The sequence below is a fragment of the Exophiala mesophila genome (genome assembly GCF_000836275.1).
Source record: "Exophiala mesophila strain CBS 40295 unplaced genomic scaffold supercont1.6, whole genome shotgun sequence".
Classification (NCBI taxonomy): Eukaryota; Fungi; Ascomycota; class Eurotiomycetes; order Chaetothyriales; family Herpotrichiellaceae; genus Exophiala; species Exophiala mesophila.
In genome coordinates, this window is record NW_015622509.1 from 1,957,123 (window position 1) to 1,980,677 (window position 23,555).

At 48.4% G+C, this 23,555-nt stretch overlaps 10 protein-coding genes and 1 non-coding gene across 11 annotated transcripts; 5 read left to right on the plus strand and 6 right to left on the minus strand.

Annotated features, from left to right (window-relative positions):
• Positions 1-444: 444 nt before the first annotated feature.
• On the plus strand, positions 445-2,412 carry PV10_08585 (uncharacterized protein; the record flags this gene model as incomplete). Its single annotated transcript, XM_016373624.1, has 7 exons — positions 445-593; positions 647-740; positions 798-922; positions 984-1,242; positions 1,321-1,584; positions 1,681-2,088; positions 2,173-2,412. The coding sequence occupies 7 exons, from the start codon at positions 445-447 to the stop codon at positions 2,410-2,412; spliced, it is 1,539 nt and encodes a 512-aa protein (XP_016220535.1).
• PV10_08586 (uncharacterized protein) lies at positions 1,941-4,858 on the minus strand. Its single transcript, XM_016373625.1, has 3 exons — positions 4,666-4,858; positions 3,736-4,514; positions 1,941-3,550 (listed from the first exon to the last, which is right to left on the minus strand). Exons 1-3 carry the CDS (start codon positions 4,808-4,810, stop codon positions 2,552-2,554), a joined length of 1,923 nt encoding a protein of 640 aa, XP_016220536.1. The 5' UTR covers positions 4,811-4,858; the 3' UTR covers positions 1,941-2,551.
• Positions 4,859-5,674: 816 nt separating this feature from the next.
• Positions 5,675-7,754, minus strand: PV10_08587 (uncharacterized protein). The gene has a single exon (XM_016373626.1). It carries the CDS (start codon positions 7,264-7,266, stop codon positions 5,677-5,679), a length of 1,590 nt encoding a protein of 529 aa, XP_016220537.1. The 5' UTR covers positions 7,267-7,754; the 3' UTR covers positions 5,675-5,676.
• A 274-nt stretch (positions 7,755-8,028) lies between these two features.
• PV10_08588 (uncharacterized protein) lies at positions 8,029-10,018 on the minus strand. Its single transcript, XM_016373627.1, has one exon. It carries the CDS (start codon positions 9,829-9,831, stop codon positions 8,140-8,142), a length of 1,692 nt encoding a protein of 563 aa, XP_016220538.1. The 5' UTR covers positions 9,832-10,018; the 3' UTR covers positions 8,029-8,139.
• Positions 10,019-10,302: 284 nt separating this feature from the next.
• Positions 10,303-11,304, minus strand: PV10_08589 (uncharacterized protein; the record flags this gene model as incomplete). Its single annotated transcript, XM_016373628.1, has 3 exons — positions 10,303-10,695; positions 10,753-11,072; positions 11,122-11,304. 3 exons carry the CDS (start codon positions 11,302-11,304, stop codon positions 10,545-10,547), a joined length of 654 nt encoding a protein of 217 aa, XP_016220539.1. The 3' UTR covers positions 10,303-10,544.
• A 527-nt stretch (positions 11,305-11,831) lies between these two features.
• Positions 11,832-13,237, plus strand: PV10_08590 (uncharacterized protein). The gene is made up of 2 exons (XM_016373629.1): positions 11,832-12,254; positions 12,304-13,237. Exons 1-2 carry the CDS (start codon positions 12,025-12,027, stop codon positions 13,091-13,093), a joined length of 1,020 nt encoding a protein of 339 aa, XP_016220540.1. The 5' UTR covers positions 11,832-12,024; the 3' UTR covers positions 13,094-13,237.
• A 421-nt stretch (positions 13,238-13,658) lies between these two features.
• On the plus strand, positions 13,659-15,731 carry PV10_08591 (uncharacterized protein). Its single transcript, XM_016373630.1, has 2 exons — positions 13,659-13,969; positions 14,023-15,731. Exons 1-2 carry the CDS (start codon positions 13,869-13,871, stop codon positions 15,182-15,184), a joined length of 1,263 nt encoding a protein of 420 aa, XP_016220541.1. The 5' UTR covers positions 13,659-13,868; the 3' UTR covers positions 15,185-15,731.
• PV10_08592 (uncharacterized protein) lies at positions 15,368-16,635 on the minus strand (the record flags this gene model as incomplete). The annotated part of the gene is made up of 7 exons (XM_016373631.1): positions 15,368-15,504; positions 15,566-15,705; positions 15,769-16,033; positions 16,099-16,244; positions 16,307-16,363; positions 16,425-16,473; positions 16,530-16,635. 7 exons carry the CDS (start codon positions 16,633-16,635, stop codon positions 15,368-15,370), a joined length of 900 nt encoding a protein of 299 aa, XP_016220542.1.
• A 910-nt stretch (positions 16,636-17,545) lies between these two features.
• Positions 17,546-17,650, minus strand: PV10_08593. The gene has a single exon. It is a non-coding gene; the product is annotated as a tRNA-Leu (tRNA).
• A 1,930-nt stretch (positions 17,651-19,580) lies between these two features.
• On the plus strand, positions 19,581-19,889 carry PV10_08594 (uncharacterized protein; the record flags this gene model as incomplete). Its single annotated transcript, XM_016373632.1, has 1 exon — positions 19,581-19,889. The coding sequence occupies one exon, from the start codon at positions 19,581-19,583 to the stop codon at positions 19,887-19,889; it is 309 nt and encodes a 102-aa protein (XP_016220543.1).
• Positions 19,890-21,401: 1,512 nt separating this feature from the next.
• PV10_08595 (uncharacterized protein) lies at positions 21,402-23,504 on the plus strand (the record flags this gene model as incomplete). The annotated part of the gene is made up of 1 exon (XM_016373633.1): positions 21,402-23,504. One exon carries the CDS (start codon positions 21,402-21,404, stop codon positions 23,502-23,504), a length of 2,103 nt encoding a protein of 700 aa, XP_016220544.1.
• Between the last annotated feature and the right edge of the window lie 51 nt (positions 23,505-23,555).

A 23,555-nucleotide genomic window follows, 5' to 3' on the forward strand; every position in this document is an offset into this window, starting at 1 on the left:
CGTGGCAATTGGGTTTCGCGACAAGTCAGGGACCAGGGATGCCGTGTTATAGCAAACCTTAATCGTGGATGAAGGTGCAAGCGAAAAGATTATTACCATAATGAGACTAGTGGGCATAGACCTTTTGAGATTCGAAGCATAGTTCCCCAGAATCTCCTTGGTGACACCTGCAGGATCTTCGCTTGGACACGGATAGATGAGTTTGTCTATCTGCCGTCGTCGTCTTCATCGTCGGTTGGACCTTCTTACGGACAACCACAAGACTGCAATATCACGAGAGGCCGACGAGGCGAGATGTTGAAATGGATGGATTGAGACATATAAAAAAGCACCTCAGCTCAACAATAACCCATATTTCCTTCCCCAGATCAACTCAACATCTATCGTGCCACTGGTCGTGCTGCAAAGTGACAGCTCTGAGGGTACATACATATTCCTATAGAAATGACCGCCAAAACAGTTGATCCTGCAATGAGCACAAACTGTCCTGACGAGACTGTAATGGATACAAAGACCGACATTGCCGAAGCGTCGGTCGTGCCCCTCATGAGTGAGGAAGAGGAGAAAGCTCTTGTCAGGAAGATTGATCGATGGTTGGATTGAATAGCTCTGGACTTTTAATTCTATCGTCACTAACGTTACATAGGTTGCTTCCTTGCCTCTGGTTTTCCTATACTCTACAATTCTTGGACAAAACCACTTTGGGATATGCTGCAGTTCTTGGTCTGCCAGAGGGAACAGTAAGAATCTTCCTCGTTCCTTCTTGAAGGATTAGCAACTGACGAATTCTGCCACAGGGACTGGTTGGCAATCAGTATTCGTGGGCATCGAGTGCATTCTACTATGGCTTCATGGTGGCCAGCTATCCTGCGTCGATCGGGTTCATCAAATTTCCAATTGCGAAATATCTTTCAGTCACAATGTTAGCGCTCTTTCCTCGGCCAATCCATCATTCAGCCATCTTCAATTCTGACGCTGTCTAGGATCATCTGGGCTGTTGTGCTCACTTGTCATGGCGCAGCCAACAACTTTGTATCTCTCACAGTGCTTCGTGTGCTCCTTGGAGTTTTTGAAAGCACCATCAGCCCAGGTTTCACCTTGATCACAGGTATCTGGTATAAACCGTCAGAGCATGCCTTGAGAACATGTATTTGGTTCTCAGGCAATGCATTTGCGGCCATATTTGGGGGACTTTTGTCCTATGCCATTGGCCATATCCAACACAGCATCGCTGCGTGGCGAGTAAGTATCGTTTCGTTCAAATCAAATCTATTTGCTCCCGTCGAAGAAAGAAACTAACATGAGCCTTTTTCCAAACAGTGGCTGTTCATCATTTTTGGCATCGTCACTTTCATCTGGGGAATTGCCCTTTTTATTCTCCTTCCAGACACACCCCTTACAGCACGATTCCTGACCAAGGCAGAGCAAAAGTTTGCCCTTCAGCGTCCTCAAGCAGCTCAAAAGAGTTACAAAAGCACAAAGTGGCGCAAAGATCAATTCATTGAAGCCTTGATCGATCCGAAAACGTGGTTTCTATTTGTGTACAATGTCATGATATGTCTGCCCAACGGAGGCCTGACCAATGTTTGTGTCCCCAAGACTTCTTTCTCCTTGGCTCCACGGTCGTTGGATCCCTGATACACAACTAGATACAAGATCACTGACATGGTCTTCATACAGTTTGCAAGTCTCATCATCAGAGGCTTTGGATTCGATACCTTCCAGACACTGCTACTCGGCATGCCTGGACCGGCGATTAGTTTCGTTGTGCTGCTGATCGCCGCATACATCACGAACAAATATCGACGGATGCGATGCTATGTCATGGCCAGTAGCCTTTTGCTGGCTCTGGTGGGAATCATTCTCGTTCGCGAGCTCCCATATTCCAATCGGGGTGGGCGGTTGGTGGGTATCTGGCTGACATTTGTCTTTGCCTGCGGATTTCCCCTCAGCTTGAGTATCATTTCAAGCAATTTCGCCGGCTACACCAAAAAGACCACCGTTGCCGCAATCCTGTTCATCGGTTACTGTGCTGGAAACATTGGGGGTCCAATGGTCTTCAAAGCAAACCAGGCACCGTATTACGAGGTGAGGGTGCCAATCCTGCAATTTCGATTTCCTTTCCCACCTGAGGTGTTCCCCATGTGCTGATAATGTCCATGTTCTTGCTAGTCCGCCTACGCTGCTATCCTCTCCTGCTTCTGTATCGCCATCGTGACCATCCTGGGTCTTCGTTTGTATATGTCGTGGGAAAACACTCGACGAGACAAAATGCAGGGCCGTGTCATTGACCCGGAGCCTAAGGACCCGTCCAATGTCGACATCGCATCACAAGTCGAGGGAGAAGATGCCGTTTCGACGGATTTGGACATTTCTGATTGGGTGAACAAGAGCTTCAGATATTGTCTCTGATGATGAGGAGGAGGAGGAGGAGGGTCAAGATCAAGATGTAGGTGCCGAAGGCGTCGAACATTATCGGAGCGATGTGGTGGTGGAATACATGATTCGAAGAGTTAGAAGATCAATATCGTAGCAAAATCTCTCTCTGCGACTACGCAAAGCTGGGTCTCCAGCCTTTCAAATCCATGATGGCCTCCCAATCATAACATGCGACCCTGGCAGATCGAGCTCGCCCCCCAGTGTGACGCTCGAGTTGGGAATCCCGCCAGTTCCACACAAGTTCTATCACCTTCTGAGCTTGGGGTATGTTCTCATAAGGTGCTTTTTGTTGTGCGGCGTGCAACAACGACAAGACCATGACTCTGTCCTCTTCCTGATCCGCGCAGCAGCCTGCAATGAACAGTGCCCACAACGGCCACGAAACTGGCATCTTGGTCTGATGCACAATGTCATGGATAATGTTGAGAACCGCTCGGACCTGGTTCTGTTTCTCGACATCGTCAAGGAGTGGGATGGACAAGTCTGAATCGCTGGTGGACGATATTCCGAGAAAGGCGGGGGTGGAAGACTCGTTCAAAAAGAGGAGGGCCGCAAGCTGATATGTTTCGGCAATGGCTTCGAGCATGCGACATTGTTGTGGCGATATAGCTGAAGAACTCGAGGTCTCTGACAACACAGGACTCGATTGTGACAGTTGGTCGATGCTCGTCCGCAGTCGCAGAATTTTGGTTTCCAGCGCGACCCTGGATAGCTTACAGATGGTGCCGCCTTGATGCATTTGCACCACATCGTATTTAAGTCCCGCTATCTCGTTGATCAAGAGGAGGAGGGAGTTGCTGTAACCATTCCACAAGTCGATTTCGTCTAGAGTTTCCGTTGGCATGATCGATCCGACGAGGTCGGTTGCGGTCCAGGATGTGCATGGTGGATATATCGAGTTGATGGAAGACCGTTGTTCAGTTCTGGGCAACAGTTCCTGGATATCATACAAAGTCTTGGCCAGCACAGTATGGGATGAGAAATAACTGGTGACATATCTTGCTATAGATGAAATTGAAGGGCTCGAGGATGTTTGTTCTGCGCGTCTCATCAGGAATGCGCGGTAGAAAGTGAGATGAGCTAGCCAGGTTTGGTCGCACTGGTAGGAGATCTAGAAAGAAAGAAGGACATGAGCGGACTAGAAAGAAACAGAATGGTTGCAGAACGACTTGTGAAGGCAAGCTTGATCGATTCACATTGATTGCGGATGCTGTTGGGTGCGGAGAGAACATCCAGACAGCTCAGGGCGAAAGGGGAGGGCTGGCTTGTAGGAAATTTGACAGGAGAAAAACTTACATCGAGAGAACAGAGCATCATGACTGCCAACAAGACCTCGTCGGCGGTCCAGTCACTATTAACGATCACCTGTCGCAAATTGGATAGAGTCCTTTGTCGGAGAGACATTTCTGTGACGCGGTATCTTGGGGCCTCAAGTTGTAGATAGTGCGCCGCCACCATCAAAGTTGCATTGTAGACCAGCTCGGAAATGGCAGTCATTGGCATGATCAAACGCCTTAGTGGGTTGCTGTAGTTATCATCGACTACTGTGGTGGCAGCGCAAAGGACGTCTTGATAATAGGACAAGAGAAAAGACTCCTCATGGCCATGTTCATAACTCCAAGGAAACATCGATGGGGTATATCCTGGAGAGCTAGTCCCGTTGATATATGTAGGTAGAGGGAAGCCGTCGTTGAAAGAGTCAATAGGCGACGAAATGGCAGATGTGGAAAGACAGAGCTCATCCTTTCTGTGTCGGTGGTCCAGTTGAGACAAAGTCTGCATCTCTTGAATGCTCACATTCACAAACATATGCGATTTCGTAGGCTTCTGATCGCTGGCCACTATTTCACAACCTTTATGACGGTTGACTAGCGACAACGGACTCTGCGCACTGTGGCGGGTTAATACGCTTTTGTTTGCGGGGTTTCTTGTTGTTCTCGTCGAGCTCTTCGACCAGACTCCTGACCGCCCGTGGCATTTACCCGAGGTCGCCAGATCTTGCTCCCATATCAAATGGAGCTGGTAGTTGCAGGACAATTGTGATTTGGTGCAGCATGAACATGACGGACGTGCCTCTACGTTAAGAGGTCAGCATGTCGAAATATCAGGGCTTCTCACTCAGGTACAGGGATACATAATACAGATGCAAACAAAGGGCGAACAACGTGAAAGTGAACGAAGAAGGACATCATGCCAGCAACATATGATTAGGGAAGGGGTTGTTACCATCGCACTTTATTCGCCTTCTGCGACAGGTATTGCAACCCGTGCGAGTTCGAGTCTTGGTCTTGGTCTTTTGAGAAACAGATTTGGGGCCGATACACCCCGTGGTTATCCGAAAGGCTGGCGATAGGATATAGGTCGCCGCCATCTGAATATCAGGATAGAGGTCAAGACTTGTAAAGAGAGCGTGTCAAGTAAGATGAGTGATGTGAAGAGAGGTTGACCAGCAGTTAGTTCTCATTAGACCTTCACTTTCCTTGGCCGAGGTGCACTGACAGAGTCACAGAGGGATATCAGCGGCTAGAATGACTTTTCGATAAGGACGCCCGAGCACAAGATTGGGCGTTGAGGCGGTCTTAGGGCGCCCCACGGCCGAGTCTCGGTGCCAATAGGGCAGGTTATCGATATGAACAAGCCCGTCCTCTATGTGAAACCTCTTATCTATAGAATTGAGGGACTGTTTGTATGGAAATTAAAGTGCCGTGATCCTTGACCCTAGACGGCTGTTTATTGATGTAGGGTTTGTGAGGTCGCTGTCGATCGAGTCCTATAGTTTCGACAACCACGACATGCCCCAATACATTCATTCATTGCTCATCAGAAGAACACCGATATCGATATCCACTCACCCTCGGCCGTACGTTAACGAACACGACTAATCCTGCTTCAGCCGAGTTTCAATTGATCAGATCACCATATCCACGGTAATTGAACGGACAATATTATCATCATCAATCTCGATTCTTGAGGTGTTCAAGATCATGCATCTGATCTGATACTCCGTGTCCCGTCTTTCATCTGGGTCATATGCCCATGTCATGTCATGTCATGTCATGTCCAGTTTTCATCGATCCCAACAAACCATCCATCCTATCTCCGTATCCCCGAAATCCAACCCATAATAAAACACCCCATCGCCATGCTGTGAATGAAACACATATTATATCATATCATCTCCCACGACCCGTCCCATCCCATCCCATCCCATCCCATCCCATCCCATCCCATCCCACGTTATCTTCCCACATGCGATACCTTATTCGCAACCTGATTGCCTGGTATTGGTTCATCGTCCAAGACATTTGGATTCTCTCTGAACTCCCTACTATCCAACACTGGGATCAACTTCCTCACATCCCTTTCAATCACTGTGATCGTCTCCGGCAAATTCGCCAAATCTTCCGATGTAACCACCAGACATCGAGTAAGATACCTCAACATTGCCGTAATAGATCTGACTTTCTCTTCAACCGCTCCCGTCGCAGTATTCCCAGCAGCTTTAGTGAGCATAGCTGGAATATACGTCGGTTGTACCGCCGGACACCCTTCCCCTCCATCGACATTCAACCCCCTGACTAATTTCTGACGCGTCTTATCCGACAACCTCTCTCTGAACGCCGCGAAGAAAACATCCGCGCTGTCCGTGTCGGTGGTGTTTCCAATACAAAAGAGCCTCATCAATGCGCGATCCGTCGGGTCGTGAATGTCGAATTGTCGCTTATATCCCGCTCGGTGCAATAATTCGAGTTTGCGAATCAGGATCATGTCATATCCTTGTCGAAGGGTCTTCTTGCCGCCGATGATCGCATGTGCCACGTCATATACATTCTTATAAGACTGGAAAATCGGTTCGATCATCTTTTTGGCGCATGTCCAATCTTCGTGACCGGCGGCGCCAGACAAGTCCAAGACTTGTTCTAAGAATCGTAACTCGAATGCTCTTTTGTGTCCTCGCATCTCCAACAGTCCGGCTAACGAGGCAGGAGCGTTTTCGGCTTGAGCCAATTGTCCGAAATTGAAGTTGGATCCGAGTTTGATGCCTAGAAGTACGTCGTCTTGGTTTTGTAGGCTCAAGTTGTTCAATGCTGGTACTAGGCCGACCTTGACGGCGCGGTAGAGGATCATGTCGTGGTTGACCTGGGAAATGTCCTGTCCGATCTTTTTCGCGTAGTCGCTGGCTAGATTGGGGTCTTTGCCCAAGTCGTTGGTCACCATCGAGGTGATGAGTGTGTAAATGTCATCTCCACTCTTGATAAAGTCGCTAAAAATCCTTCGTAACCAGGCAAACGAGTCGGGCTGGAGAACGATCGCTGGTGGCGATTGGGTCCCAATAAACTCCTCGTATTGGTTATTGTGTAGCCATCGAAGGGCCAGCACCCCTACAAGGGTTCGATTGACTTCAGCAAAGTCTTGTTGATATAAATTTTCCGAAATCGATTTGCCTCTGGGCCGCGGCGCATTCGGATTTCGGATGAAGGTGGCCTTTTGCAACCTCTTTAGTTCGTCGGAGAATTCATTCTTGATGATTTCCAGGACTTTGAGATCAGGCAAGGTCCAGAAACTGCCATCATCAATGATCTTCCGGAGAGCACTTGGGCTGGCGCTATTGTCAAACGACATCCTCAGCTTTCGCGATCGCCGAATGCGATTTCCCGTGTATGCTTTTGTCGTCGATTCGGCGCTAGCAAGTGGCGTGGAGTTGGTGTAGATATTCGAAGACTGTCTCCAGGTGTGAGATTGAAAGAGGGAGGAACAAGATGAGATGAAATTAAACCAGCGATTTCCGTCCTTTGTTTGCCGATCAGGTTGGGCGTTTTCATCCATTGTCACAATTTTGGACCCGAGAATTATGTGTGGGCTCACGTATCATGCACATACATCGCATGGTGCGTTTGACTGTTTGTCTCCCTCCACTTCATAGAGCTTATAAGACTATATCCGCTCCAAGGCTGAGTGTCTCTAAGCCGCTCCGCTAGTTTGGTCCACTAGGCCAAAGGAAAGGTGTCAGAGAAGCGAAAATCCAGGGAGATGTTGGCCTTGAACGTTGAGAAGGGATCGCACAAGATTCAAACTCAAAGTACAGCAAATTGGGCAATGTTGTAGTCAGGTCGTCGTTCGAACCTTGCCTAGGCGAGACTAGGGTCAGGCTGACTAGGCACGTTGGGTATTGCGTATGATGAAACAGGCGGATTGGTCAATGGATGGTATGCCGGTGCAGTGAGGCTCCTTCAAGGAATCTATCTCATTCGATACCACAGATCTCAAACTCGAATCACGATGCTTAGAGTCGTTCAAAACGTGACAAAGTGGTGGGCTGGGGCCGGACGCGAGGCGACAAACAAATGCGAAGGAATCGAATTAGACGTAGAAGTCGCCGTTTTGATTGGTCAATACGCTGCGCTAAACTATATTCGTACAAGGCGGAGCATCAGGGCGACCTACAAGGCTGAGCCATATATGCAGCCTGTACATATGCCCATCAAATGGAGATCCTACTGGCAAATGGTTGATAAACTTGCGAGGTATAACTCTTCACCTATGCGTGGACATGTGCATGCCAGACAAGTGCAGGGAAGGACAAGATACCCCAATACCAGACCTGGTCTCGTCGTGTCATACAATTCGTTATACTGTGATTCATGCTATGCCTCTAAGAATATATGTACATCTATGTGTCATCTCATCTTTATCTCATCTTTATCTCGTCGTTGTATGTTCAACCGATTGTGAAGAAATCCTCGTTGCCTCGCGCTCAAGCTCAAGCTTCTCATCCGCAGTCAGGTCGCTCTTTGCTCTGGGAATTCCTCCCCAGACAGCAATCACTACCACTGAGACACAAGCAGCCGCCGTTCCCAGCCAGAACACGTTCTTATAGCTATGTTTCAAGCCGACCTCATCCACCGTGTAAGACTGGATGATGTCAGAAAACCCCAGCAGAAGAGCAACTCCGAGCTGCAGAACGGAGTTGAGTAGCCCTCCCGCTAATCCTTGTCTTGCTTTTGGGAATTGTGTTGTGACGAATACTGAGGCCAGGGTGTATGAAAGGTCGATCCCTACGGTGCACAAGACCATAGCCGGGAAGATCCATGCCCAGTAATTTGGTGAGTCTGGGAGCGTTGCCAGAAGAACCTGACAACCCACGGCCCCAAGGGCTGAAATGACCAGGAGTATTCGGCCAGGCACCATATGTAAGATAAACCCTTCAATCAGACTTAGGAAAAGTCCTCCCACCACCATAGGCGTGTACCAGGCAACGATTTCGAGTGGTGAGGTATCGAGGATGTTCTGGAAATATTGTGTCGCATAAAGAAGCACGATGCCGGCTGTGCCATACAGGAGAAGGAGAGCGAGCAGAAGTGGTGTCATATGAGGGACTTTGAACAGGTCGGCAGGCAGGAGAGGAAACTCGGCCACCCAACCTTCAATGTAAACCGCAACGAAGAGGAATAAGCACCCAAGGACGAACAGAGTTGGGATGTAGGGTGTCCGCCATCGTAAATCTGCGTGGGCGGACTGTGTAATGGAAAAGACAATGAGGATCAAGCCAGGAATAAGGACCAAGGCACCAAGCCAGTCCATTTTGATGTTGTTCGACCGTCTTTCTTTTCGATCATTGGGGATTGAGAAGATGGACGTCACAATACTGATGGCGGCAAGGAAAGCTCCAATCCAGAAGTACCACGACCACCTGAGAAACTGTCCGACAACTCCACCGCAGAAGATACCAAGGAAGAATCCCACCACCGCAAAGGTTCCATATAAGGCAAACACGACGTTCTTGCGAGGCCCGGGACGGTATACACTGCCAATGATCATGACTCCAGTTGGCAGAAATGCTGCGGCTCCAAGACCTTGTAGAGCTCGACAGAAGTTGAGCATCATGGGATTGATACTGAATCCACAGATGATACTCCAAACACAGAGCCAGGAGAATCCCCAAAGATAAACAGGATATGCGCCCCACATGTCTCCGAATCGGCCAAAAACAAGAAGTGTGCTTGCAATGACCAACGAGAAGGCCGTGGCTGGCCAAACAATGGCTGAGGCTGGAATGTTGAGTTCGCGGATTAGAGTAGGTAGAATGACGCCAAAGCCAGAAACAAAGTATTCAGTCAACACTTGTGACATGATAACGCTGAAAAGAAATGCAAGCTCCTGCCATATCGACTTGAACGTTGGCGGTCGTTCTCGGCCTAATCGTTCAATTCGGACTTCCAAAGACTCTTCGATATCGACCTCGGTAGGCATCTTCTCGGCCACGGGGAGATCCAAGATCTCGTTGCTGTTGATGCTTGATTCAAAATCATTCTCGGCGATATGAGAGCCAGGAACTGACCATTGGCCTTGGCTCTGTGTTCTGCTGGTACCACCGACAGGAATTGTAGACATGTTTCAGTGGGAAAGAACAATGGTTAGCAGTACACACAACCAGAGACCCGGTTACATGGCCCTGATTTCCGTCTTATATTAACAATGAAGTGGGTTCCTCATGTCAACATGAGTCGATGCCTGGCAGGGGCAAAAGGATGATGACCGAGAATAGCAGAGTCAAAGCTGAGTCACTCAGGGAGAACCCAAAGTCTCCATGACAATTGAGCAGAATCTTGGACATCACGTTTTGCGGAGCAAATAGTCTAAAGCGTGGACCTCGGGGAAAAAGGCTTACCTTGCCATCGAATCAAAGAGTGTCCGAGCACTTGATTGCAATGAGTTGGCGTCAGAGAAACACGAAAATTTTGATGAATTTGGTAATGAAATTTGAGACAAGAGTATCACCAAGACGCTAATTCCGGAGAAAGGAGGAGGAGAAATCGGATCCGAGATCATGTCCGGGTCACGTGAATAGGAGAACACGGACATGTTTCTTGACCTCGTGGTCAACTGCCATGGACAAAGTCTGTTGGTCTCAACATATGCCTGAAACATGGTTGGCTGGAATTCAAAGAAATAGCTGGTTCAGAGTCAGCCCAATCGTGTCAAATGGCCGTGCTTGCACTTTGTAAATGTTCATCCAGCAAACAACCAGGTCGATGCCAGATCACGTGCATGCCCCCAATATCACCACAAAGTCCAGTTTGGTGTCTGTACCACACGTGTAATGACTATTCTTGCCCAACCTCAACATCCTTGGTCTCCACAGTCGATGTGGTTGGTTCTGTGGTGGCTGCAGGCGCTGTAGATGCAGTACGAGCCTCTTGTCGCTGCTTGTGAAGCGATAAACCGAAGATGACGAGCGTGACAGCGAAAAGGACACTGGTGCAGAATCAGAAATCGGATAGAAATTCACTTCCATGCCTCAGGCTGACTTACAACTCGACAGCACCAAGACCAGCAGCTGTACCAGCCAGACCAATTGCGGCTCGATATTTCCCTCCCAAGCGACCCGAGTGTCGAGACTTGTCGTTGGTGTATGGGTATTCCCAGGAATAATCATAGTTGTCGTCGTAGTAGTTGAGCCACCAATTGTTTGCATTGTAGAAAGCAGTCCAATCTGCCAACAAGGCGAAGGCAACTATCCAGAAGACGACGCCAAAAATTTCAAGTCCGAGAATCACCCAGCGATTGTACAGCCGAGGTTTGTAAGAGAGACAGACGTAGTAATAAACAAAGATGAGGAGCGTTGCAGAAGACTTGTAGTATATCAACACCAGCTGCCTTTCGGATAGATATATCACTTACTGTGAAGAGGGCAAATCCAAACCCAGTGTATCCACCACAAATCGCCGTTGCTGCAGCGGTGAAGGCAAGTACCAAGACGGCGATCACAACTCTAGCACACCCTACCCAATTTGACCAACGAGGCATCGGCACAACCCCGAGGGGTGGAGCGTTGGGTGTAGGCTCGTTTAATGGACTCGACATGGCGGATAAGCAAATTTGCTTGGTCTTGAGAGAGATATCACAGGCAACGTCGACAAGGCTGAAAGAGATTTCACGATTCAAGGCGTAGCATTACATACCAACTTCCGAAGCACGATTGATCTCAACGTGGCTTTATCATTAATGGTCCTGTTGTTGTTTTGGGTATTCAGCGAGGCTGAACCCATTCCCAAATGTCAGGAGCTCCATGACAACGAAGAATGTTGAATGTATACGACACAAAAGTAACATTCCATCGAACTATGTCAGCGCACCACGATCTAGACCGTTGAACAAGGTAGTTTTGAGACCTAGACATGGACTCACTGATAATACGAGGGAGAGATACAGAAAGATGTGTTGTTATCGCGAGGAGTTTGTGTCCGTAGAGTCACATGATTACCCGTCCGTCTATCTGCCCAATCACGGATGAATTCCCATTTTAGGTCGGCATAACTGCCCAATTAGGAAAATGTGTGGTTTATCTTCACTAACTTTTATTCAAACTCGACAATCGGCAATCGCGTGATGTCACTTACCCCAGAATAACCTCCCATAGCATCATCTATCAACCTACCAGACGCTTTCAAACTGATTGATTGGGTCACTGTGGCTGTTCACAAGCTGTAAAATCTCATTCCATGATCTCATACCAACTTTGATGCTTCGACGTCTTTCTGTCGCAGTTGTCCGTGCAACTTCTTGACGCTCATAGATACAAACATGCTATCAAGAACCAGCAAGAATTCGACCTCCCGTTTATCACAGATATCTCGACATATTACAGGCCAAACAAGAACCATGTCTGCATACAACAAGTCTACAGCAAAATTAAATACCGGTGCAGAGATTCCTCTGATCGGTTTTGGAACATGGCAGGACAAAGGTGCCCAAGAAGAAGCCGTGTACCATGCTCTACGAGCTGGCTATCGACATATTGATACTGCACGCATGTGAGTCAATCGACTTCAATCCATTTCCTAGCCAACTAACTTCATCCAGATATGGTACAGAGCCTGGAGTAGCGGCGGGTATCGAGAAGAGTGGTGTGCCACGCAGCGAGATTTTCATCACCACCAAATTATGGAACAATTCCCATCACCCGGATGATGTAGAGAAGGCAGTTGATGCATCATTGAAAGATCTCAAAACCGATTACATTGACCTCTACTTGATGCATTGGCCTAGCCCATTTGCCAGGAGCGACCAATTGTTCCCCAAGAAGGACGACAAGATTCAAACTGGTGACAGCGATTATGTCGACACCTACAAAGCCATGGAGAAGCTCGTATCAAAAGGCAAAGTCAGGGCTATTGGAATCAGTAATTTCTCCAAAGCTGAATTGGAAAGACTTTTGAAGGAAACTTCAATTGTACCTGCAGCTCATCAACTCGAGATGCACCCTTATCTCGCACAACTAGACTTTGCCGAGTTCCACAAGTCCAAGGGCATCCACATCACCCAATATTCTCCCTTTGGCAACTCGAATGAAATCTACACAAAAGGTCAAGACATTGGAAAGTTGATTGACGACCCCGTCCTGGCGGAGATTGGGAAGAAATATGGAAAGAATGGTGCACAGGTGGCCCTCGCCTGGGGGATCGCAAAAGGACACAGCGTGATCCCTAAATCCAAGACTCCAACCAGGATCAAAGCCAACCTTGAGGGTGACTTCAAACTCGATGCCGAAGATGTCAAAAAGATCGATGGATTGGACAAAAAGTTACGATTCAACGATCCCTCAGAATCCTTTGGTTGGGACTTTTACACTGATTTGGACGGAAAAAAGTAAACCTGCAGAAGGATTGAAATCTGGATATGTAACCTTGTTTGGCGCTCCTCTCAGCCTCGAACAAAAGCAAATCGCAATAGAATAATTGATGCAAGTTCTTATGTAGTTGATACCAGCGTATATAACATTTTCGTGCATCATCCATCCACAATATCTTGTCAGGCCAGCCAAACTTTATGCACAGCCCCCATGCAACCTCAAGATCGACAATCCACTTCGCTTGTATGTACAGAGTAACTGCACCTCTGTCATCAGGAATGGGCTTTGAAATCCTATGCGTTTCGAGAGGGGAGTTTCCGATTCGATAGGGCCATTGCCAAGGTGATACGGATTGACTCGCCAAAGCTTGAAGAGATTAGTTGGCTTCAGAGTGATGCTCGGACCCGTGAAAAGGCCTGGGCGTCCCCAAGGACTCAACTGTAGCGCCCGAAAGTCCGAAGGAAGTTTGAGGCTGTGGAGGGTTAAAATTGGGCGCCTACGCAACACAGGCCCTGTTATGCATACAGAATGTATTGTACATAAACATCGAGTGTCATCCATATCAGTTCCATCTCGGTGACGGATACTCCCTCTTAAGGTTCAACCAAGCCCACTGTTAGCTGAGTTCAGCAGTGACGACAGTGCTGTTACTCTTGACAGTCCTAAATAAATGGCGATCACATCCCCCGCTAATTGATCACCCTTGATTTTGACCTTGCACTTTTGTTTTCTCGCTCCCCCAGCCTGACTTCACTGTCGCGTGTCCCATTTCCCTTTTCATTGTTTTGGCCCCGATATGGTCGCCGCCGCCAGAACAGTCAATACGCTCAAGGCCGGCGCTCGTCGTCTGTCCAAACGTCTGCTCCTGTCGTATATCATCGACTGGATTTTGATACTGTATGCTGCATCACCGAATATCCCTTTAAAATTGATTCTAATACATGTTGCAGGGGTATCGCAGCAGTTGGCGGTGCGTTCAATCAAATCGACGGAGCAAGACATGCATTTTCGCTGCAAGATCCTACTATTTCTTTCCCCTATAGCGAAGACACCGTCACCGTTAGTGTTCTCCTGGTTATCGTCTTGGTTGTCCCAGGTGTCATCACCGCATTCGTCTCTTTAATTCTCATCCCCGGTCCGACGGCTCATCACAACACCCCCAAAGCCCTCATTTGGCGCAGAAAGATCTGGGAATGGAATACGGCATGGATGGGTCTTGGACTTTCCCTGGCAAGCGCCTTTATGATCACCGAGGGACTGAAGGATGTGTCTGGTAAACCTCGACCGTTTACGCTGGCCGTGTGCGACCCAGACACCAGTGAAGAATCTATTCGCAGATGGCAGGTAGGAGGTCTGGGGTCTTCGTTGGACTCTGCGGTTCCTATTATGGTGGATTGGCACATCTGTCGAAGTACAGATGCGGATAAGATGAGAAATGCCTTTGCCAGTTGGCCATCAGGTCATTCGAGCTTCAGCTGGGCTGGTCTATTGTATCTGACCTTCTTCCTCTGCGCCAAATTCGCCGTCCAGATCCCTTTCCTTCCCTCGTCCTCCACCAGTCGTCGATTTGTTTCCACTTTCGACGAGGAAGACGAAGTCGATCCAAAAGGATCCAACAAATCCCAACGACCAACATCTCCCGGTGGAACTACCCTCGGACAGAACTTGCCTCCGCGCAACGAATCAGCTGCTCCTCCAATCTATCTACTCATCCTCGTCTTCATCCCCGTTGGTGCAGCCCTATATATTTCAGTGTCACGGTGGTATGACTATCGACATCACGGATTCGACATCATCTCAGGCTCTCTGATCGGAATATTCACTGCCTGGTTTGGCTTCCGCTGGTACCATCTACCTATCCGGACAGGGTCGGGCTGGGCCTGGGGAGCGAGAAGTCGGGATCGGGCGTTCTGGCTCGGAGTTGGTCGTGCAAACTACGTGGGGGATGAAGGCTGGGACAGCGCCAAAACATCTCGTCGTACACAGGTTGAGCTTGATCAAGTCGTTACTGGCGGTGGATTACCGGATCAGCGAGAGGCTACCGAAGCAACAGTTGATGACGACCGGCCCGGTTCGAGTAGTCGACAGGCCCAACCAGGTTCTATGGTCTGATTTACCGCAATAGAATTACGAATACAAAAGTTGATGTTCCTGAGCATGCACAGCACAGTCTTTCCGGTTTCTTCATTTTGTGAATGAGCAGTCAAGCGATACGCGACTCGGCGCAATCTTCAAGACTAAACTGTGGATTTATCCATCCCACATCGCCCGGCTTTTCCTGGCTGGAGAACCATATCACTTTCGGTGTGAAACCTGAAGAACCGCAGCCTGCAAATGACGCATCACAGCATCATCCTTTTTAAACTCATCCTGTTGCAGATCGATGTAACCCTCTTTTGCATGCTGTCGCGGAATGATTCCAAACGCACGACCTGCACCGAGATCAGCAAACTACGAAGTTGTTATCAACTCAGAATAAAAGTATTAACCTACCATGGATGGACTCGTCAGTGGAAATGCGGAGGACACAATGAACCGAATCTTCAACATGGGCGAAATCCGAATCCTGCTTCTTGAGCTGAGCACCAAGTACACCAGCAACCTCGTCTGTCATGATGGGGGTATGGATGAACCTAGTAGTCATGTTAACTCGGGGGACCTTATCTGCTAGGATGAGATGAGGCTTTGATCCTCACCAAGGTGCGACCAGATTGACTCGACAATAGTCTTTATTACGCAGAGCCCTCATGACAGCTCGAAGTCCGAATTTCGCAGACCCATAGGATGGAAGCGTGTCCACATATGCCGCCAGGCTAGCCTTGATGATCAAACACTTGTTCGTCGAACCGGTCTCTGGGTGCAGGATGAAATTGTTCAGTGCCAGCCTGATGGTGTACATGGCGCCGATCAGATCGATGTTGACGATTCGCATGTCAGGCTCCTGAACATCGGCGGCGTCGACTATCAAAGATATCATTGTCAACATTTGTGATGATATTCGACGACTGGGTTGTGGTTTGACCTACGACCCATCAAGAAGTGATCATTTCCCGAGATGCCAGCATTTGCAACAACGATGTCAATGAGACCACTGGCGGACTTGGATGCTGCTAGTTGGAACGCTTTCTTCTGGTCCGCCCATGATCGAACATCACAATTGGTATAGTGGACGCTGGTTGAAAAGGAAGGTTAGATCGTTTATCCATATCCTGGCCTCACCAAAGGGGCACCCACCCGGACAATTTGACATCGTTTGCAATGTCCTTGATATCAGCATTGATCACGGTTGCTCTAAGTGAATGTCAATCTTGTGGTCAACCACGCCATGTCTGATCAAGGTGGATGGCCTTACCCTGCCTCGCTGTATGCTTTGACATAGGCAAAGCCCAATCCGCTACTTCCTATCACAGATCAGAGCCTCGAACTCCAATGTCAGGGCATTTAAGAGGCCGCTCACCTCCAGTGACCAGGACGGTCTTGCCTTTCAGCTTATCCAAGTTAATACTTGTTGAACAGTCAATCGGACCTAGATCTCGGTATCGAAGAGCGTTTTCGTCAAGCATGTTTACAGATAATGATGAATGGTATTGCGTCTCGCGGGAATTCACAGAGCTGTTTCAACAATGGAATGACCAAAAGTTCGATAGCCGGCGTCCGTGGATAGCAGGTCACTATATAACACAGCAAAATGGAATCAGCATTCAAGATCTACCCTGCTTTCCTCTCGTGAGCCGAAGATCCGTAGTGCCGTTTTGCGATGTCAACAACGCCTCACTGCGCTGCTCGGTCCCTGGACCGAGAGATGACAGCACCTGACTCACGAGGATTCATGAGATTAACCTGCAGCTTCTCCATACTCAATTAATCCTTCCCCAGAGACTATCAGCAGAAGTACCGTAAACTTCCCTCTAGCTTAGTGCATGCCCCTCTCAAGTCGGCCGAATTTCTTCGCTACAGTTCGGCAGGAACCATTCGTGGGACATCCAGGATGCATCGACCAATGTAAACTCGTGCCAGGGTCGATCGTTGTCGAGAACTTGCTACCGACGGAATTCCGACGGGCCGAGCAAGATCCTATCTGGCAAATGTAGTATACGAATAGGTACTTCGTATTAGGTTCATGCATAGTGATGAAGCTTCATGGATGAATAGATGGGATGAAACGGTGTGACATTGTTGTAGGGTACTTGTTCAATCCCTGGGGCAGTAAACATTGTGGCGGGAAAGAAAGGAGATGGTGAAACGACAGTCGGGTACCTCAATGCGTGCATAGGTTCGACAACTTAAGTTAGCGACAGGCACATGAATTCAAACCGCAGTTTGATGGTATGGAAAGCTGATTTCACATTACTAGCAAAAAATATCACTGAGAGAGCACAAGCACTGGTTTTGTGCCCATCATACAACTGCGGTGATATACCACTTGGGACATATCCAAGATCGGCCAAAAAAGAAATCCATGTGAAGTTCACTTGAGAGGAGTGGGATTTGAACCCACGAGGGATTGCTCCCATCAGGAAACGTAGTGTCAAGACTTTGGCCTTAACCTGACGCCATAACCAACTCGGCCATCCTCCCTTGAATTGTGATGTTAAATCCAGCACTGAAATATATACTCTGCAACTTTTCCCCGCTTCTATAGGCGTCGACATCTTTTTGGCTTCAGTAAAGGTATTCTCTTCATCTACACTACTTAGTTTTTTGTTCCATTATCATAGGCAGTGAAAGTCTAGCCTGCCATGTGTGAGGACCGAAACTACCTACACCCTGTGAGTCTCTCAAATGTCTTGGCATTCTCTCCAAACAAAATTTATCCTTTAACTGCAACTGAGTGACCTTCCTTCACATCTCATCCATCTACGCAATGATCTTTGACCAACTGCAATGATTTCCCCTTTTGCAGCTAAAGCTTGCACCATCTCTTCTTCAGCGTCGCTTCCATGGTAAGCTAACCCTTGCTTCGAGCACTTCGAATGATGAACATACACAATCCAACTCCGAGATCATAAACATCTTTGAGGAACAAACATTACTCTAGAATTACGCTGACAACACTCCAACTCTCCCTCGATCCTGCGACTCTGTGTGTGGGCCAAGCTGACCGAGAAAGATTGATGTAGGTTCGTGAATCTTGCCGCGTTTGTGGCAGTGAAAGATCTTCTCATGATTTTGCAAAAGGTACGACCTTCATCATCTTCCCTCCCCCGACTGTTTTTGTGATGACTATACGACACGTAAGGCATTCCTCAGACTTAATATATCATGTGGAATCTGTCAAATACAAGTTTCAGCCTTGTCTGAATCCGAAACACCAACTCGCATACTCTTGAAAGTCGTTTTGGAAACCCAACTAACATGAGAGTTGTCTAGGTACTTCTTCCCTTCGAACTTCTTCCCCATCTCCTCTTTCCATGACGAACACTTGAACGAACGGGCGGACAGACTACGTGTGCATCTTCATGCGTCTTTTCAAGCAGGACGTACAAATCCTGTGGGCGCATGAGAGAATGTGACACTTGTTGAGAACTCGTCAGCTGATTGCTCAAGAGACTGGGGACATTTGTTCAGAGACTTGCTTGGTAGTATTTTCATACTGACAGATCTCAGGTAATACTTTACCACTCCATCCTTTCTAACCAAAACGCATCTTATGATGAACACTATTCACACTGTTTGAACCGAGCTATTCGCTTGGGAATGAACGCACATACACTGAAAATTCTGATTTAATGAGGTAAGTCTTGATCATCCTTGATCCATTTCCTTACTGACAGAGTACTAATAGCCTGATTAGATGCATCAATCTCCACCTAGCTACTCGTCAATGTCATACGAGTTCGATAGGGCTAACTCGCTGTTTTCTGCTCTAGGTATGATCTTAGTTTTCGGGGTTTCCTAAAGCCAAAAGGTTTGTCTCCCCTCTTCGTTTTTGCCTTCCTTTATGATGATATCATATGTATTCGCTGTGTTCTTTCGGAATCATCATGTCGAACATACATCACCTTGGAGAACTGATAGAGACCGTCTATCTAATCTAATTTTCGTGTCTCGTGATTGACAAGACGCTGACGATGAAGTACAGTGACCCTTCTGGTATTCTTGCCCCTGATCTGTCGATACATTCTCGCCGTTCATGCGCTCACGAATGTGAATCCACAATGGCCTATACCGAGGTCGAGAAAGGACGACTGGAGAAGATGTTAGGCTGGGCCAATCATTGTAATCTAGGAACCTTTATATTAGAAATGAAATTGGATGAAATGAAACTCCATCACAACCACGATGCAGTAGAAGGCCTAGGGGCACCTGGATCTAGTTGTTGCAACCCATAATTAAATGCGGTCCATCATATCACGTGATCATGGTCGAACCATGGTCTAAATTGAAGCTTATAAACTTGTCACTCCACGCAGACCTCTGCCATCTTCAACCATAAAATCGCCACGAACGAAGGCGCAATTCACCGCTCTCGGTACGTGACAGGTCTGGCTATTCCTGCATAATAGATATGTCGGGATTTGGTGCTCCTGGTGGAGGCGCCATCAACTACAAACCCACACCACCGGAACGAGGTTCATTCCCACTCGATCACGATGCGGAATGCAAATCATTCATTTCTAGCTACCTCCGATGCCTGCGACGGCAAAACCCTCCTGGAAGGAATACAGACGAATGCAGATTGATTGCAAAAGACTACTTGGGGTGCAGGATGGACAAGGGTCTGATGGCCAAAGATGAGTGGAAGAATCTTGGATTCACAGTCATGGCCGACGAAGCAGCGGCAGCCCCAGAGACCCGTGAAGAGAAAGAGAAATAAAGACTCCAGGACACCGTATATTTTTCAAACAACAGATGACCCGGCAATGGCCTTCGTTGACAGGAAGAGCGGAAGAATCGAGCAAGACACCACCGCCCAGCTTCGTTCCGAGACCCTCTGCGAGATGATCATGGTGGTGACATTCTCACATAAGTCTCTCGCCCATCTACTCATCAAGACGGTCAAACTGCCAACAATTTCCCAATGGGCCTCCCAAAATCTTGTCAGGTCTGGGCGTTAGCCATTCCGCTCTTCGATCACAGCCAGCACGTCTACCATGTTGGGCACTAAGCTACACGATATGGAGCGTTCTGACCGCAGACCGCTGTGTTGGAATGGAAACAGCAGGGGCTGAAGGCAGAATCAATGGCCCGATGAATAACGGCCATGGGTTGAATTGCAGTCTGCTCTGTATCTGAGCACCTGGGGCGAACATTTGAATCACGTGGAACTGCCTCGTACTGGGAGGGCCTGTTCACGGCCTCACGAATTGAAAAGGATCACCCCGGTGACGACTGCAGTATTGCCACGAGAGCAGCTCTCCTAAACACGGTCAAACTCGGTGTTTGATCACATACTCGGCCGTAAGCACGGTCGAAAAATACAACGAATACTCAACTCTATATGTTTCTGAAGTCTTTGGCGTCTCCAAGATACGAGTCAGTCAGAACGGATGGGAATGCGTTGTTTTCACTCCAATCATCTTCTTCAATCATGGGCCCAAGAAGAGGCAGGTCGAGGAATATACGACCTTATGTTATGTAAATCACTTGATCTCCATGTCAGGGAATGAACCATAGGCGTCTCCATGTTTATCGATCAGTATCTACGACTGCCAGACACGTTATTCGGCAAGTAGGGTCGGGGGTTTGTTTGTCAGCTTTACAACTTGAATCAAACAAGCTTAGCGCTATGTCGCTCGTGTCGCTTTGCAAAGGCTTCAGCCTAACAAGGTTAAGGCACCCAGTCCTCATCTACCATTTCCTCCAATTTATGAAACGGCCGTGAACGGTTCAAGCTTCACGAACCTGGCCTGGCCCGGCCCCCAACGGGTCATGCCAGCCTCGAGACCTCAATTGGCCCCCAATCTAAGTGGATCTCAAACGTTAACCATGCAGAACATCCATGGACATGACCCTTCAGAACTAGGATTATATACTGCGATATACTTTGCTCTAACGGAAGACATCTTCGTCCGGCGCCAACACCCAATTATTAATTCGTCTACATGGTACTGCAGCCCATGACAGGGGTTAACCGGTTCGCAGTCTCAGTCTGGACCTTTCCCCACATGTTCTTACAGTATGGTATGCGAGTGCTCTTCGACTCTACTTAGTCGGGGAGCCCTTACTCAAAGCAGGGTACATATTGCCACCGACTTCCACCCTCGACGATGGTGCCTTGTGGAGATCCATTTGATATACCTCTGACAGCCAGGCAATCCCAATGTGGACTTATAGATCAATCTTATTGTTATAGCTATGCGCTTGGAGGGTTCAGACCGAGAATACCATGGCTTCAAATCCTTCAACTGCTTATGCGCGTATCCTCTCGACCGAGGAGCAAACTCAAGATACTTTCCCTGTAATAGAACTACCCGCACAGGACACTGATGGCTTGCTAGCCTCGCCTTCGTTGCGACCTCTTGCTGAGCCAACCGGTCCCAACGCCGATACAGAGACTGGAGATTCTACTGTCCTCCCTATCGAGTCTGATGTTCAAACTCAGCGACCGCAACCCCTTGAAGCCTCGCCGTCGCATCCCGCACAAGTCGAACATGATGAACTGGCAGACGACTCTAGAAGGCGACATTCATCTTTGAGCACGATAAAGAATCGAATGTACGGCTCCGTCGACCCTTCGCTTCACAGTTTGATCGAAAAGGATCCACGTGGTACGGCACGAGAATACAATCATCGAAGACAACGAAGACGTCTTCTACGGCTGACAGTTGGAGAATGGTTCAACACATTGGTGCTATGTTCGACATACTTTGGCATTCTCTATGCATACACGAGGGAGCTGACGATCAGCGTCCAGCAACGCCGGGTCTTCAATTCACTGACAACGGCAAACTCGCTTTTACTGGGTGTCAATCTCGCCGCGTCGCTCAGAAGCTATGCGAAACTGATGCGGTGGCGCATGCTGGCCGCGGTGTATCGGCCATTGGAGACGTTTGACCTGGTCATGGGATGCGACAGCTTGCTTAATGTGATCAAGCTGCTTTTCAACGCCAGGAGTGAACGGTCGCGATTCTGGCCATCACGCACTCAGGTGTATTGCGTCTTATGGCTGCTGACTCATCTGGCCGTCACGGTGCTGGTCGGCATCATTGGGCTCAACTACAACCTCGAAACGTCGACCAAGTACGTCCTGCTTACCAAAGGGACGGTCTCTATCTTATCGCTCGATGCTTTATTGACCGATGACTATCCCGCCAGTCTGGCTGCAGTTCAGAACTGGGGCGTTCGTGGGGTGGTCACCACTCCGCTTGACTGGAATGCTGAAGTCGAATACGCGCAGGCTTATTACTCCGACTTTGCCGGCCACACTCGGTATTACTTTCAGGATCATAATCCCAACGACACATCTAGTGGCCTCATCACGTATCGGTACATCGATTCCATGTCATCCTGTACTGGTTACAGGGTAACTGAGGGAGAGTACGGTAATATGCCGTACATTATTTACCGCGATGGCGACAAGGACGTCAATCTAACTCTTCCAGCCCAACCCGGTCCGGGAGGACTGTTGGTTCAATCCCACCTGAACTCAACATGCGGAGATCGATGCGTGGATGTGACTGCATTCCAAGCAGAATCCTACCCAAGCGATACCAACCTAGACGACGTATACTTTGTTGAACAGGCTCGATACTTCACCTGCAGCAACAACGTCTCGCAGGCGGAAGAACGAAATAAGGAATTGACCTGGGAATACATGTTTTCCGATGAAGTTGCTCGGATGTTGGCTGGAGCCTTGGGTTGGAGTGCGAATGGGCCTTCTCAAGACGGCAAATCACTGTATGCAGTGTACACGAATGCATCTGATGTACGGTTCGCAAGTACGCCGGGCACCAAGGACATGGCCAACAAGCTCGCTTCGTTCACAATCGGTGCTGTGTCATTCATGGACGATTCATTCGCGGCAGATCGGAGGTATGTCTTAAGCGCTGAACGGCCAATCGCCGCACAGTATCTCGAAGTCACTTGGAGGTATGCAGCGGCTATCTTAGCAAGTATACCGGTGATTCACTGTTTGACATTGTTGGCCGTGGTTACGTGGGCCAATCATGCAATCATCAAAGACGACAGTCACCTGTCCATTGCAAAGGTCTACCATTCTTTTCTCCAGGGGCTGGGTGACCATGGATGTCTGTTGAAAGGCCATGAGATGGTGCAGGCCTTGAATAACCCCAAGGTCAAGTATGGGCACTCTGGCAGTCTCGGGCACGAGGGTTATTTTCATGTTGACGTGTATGAGCAAGGGGGAAGGCTTGTTGGCAACGATGGCACCTTCTTGGAGGGATGGTATGATGGTGCTTCAGATGTAAGGAAAAGGATAGAGCAACCAAGGCGGCGATATCGAGACTTTGATGCGAGAGAGTATTTTTGAGAAATGCAAAGATCAGCTTGTGCGCTGTGCAGATTGTCATAATGAAGCTTG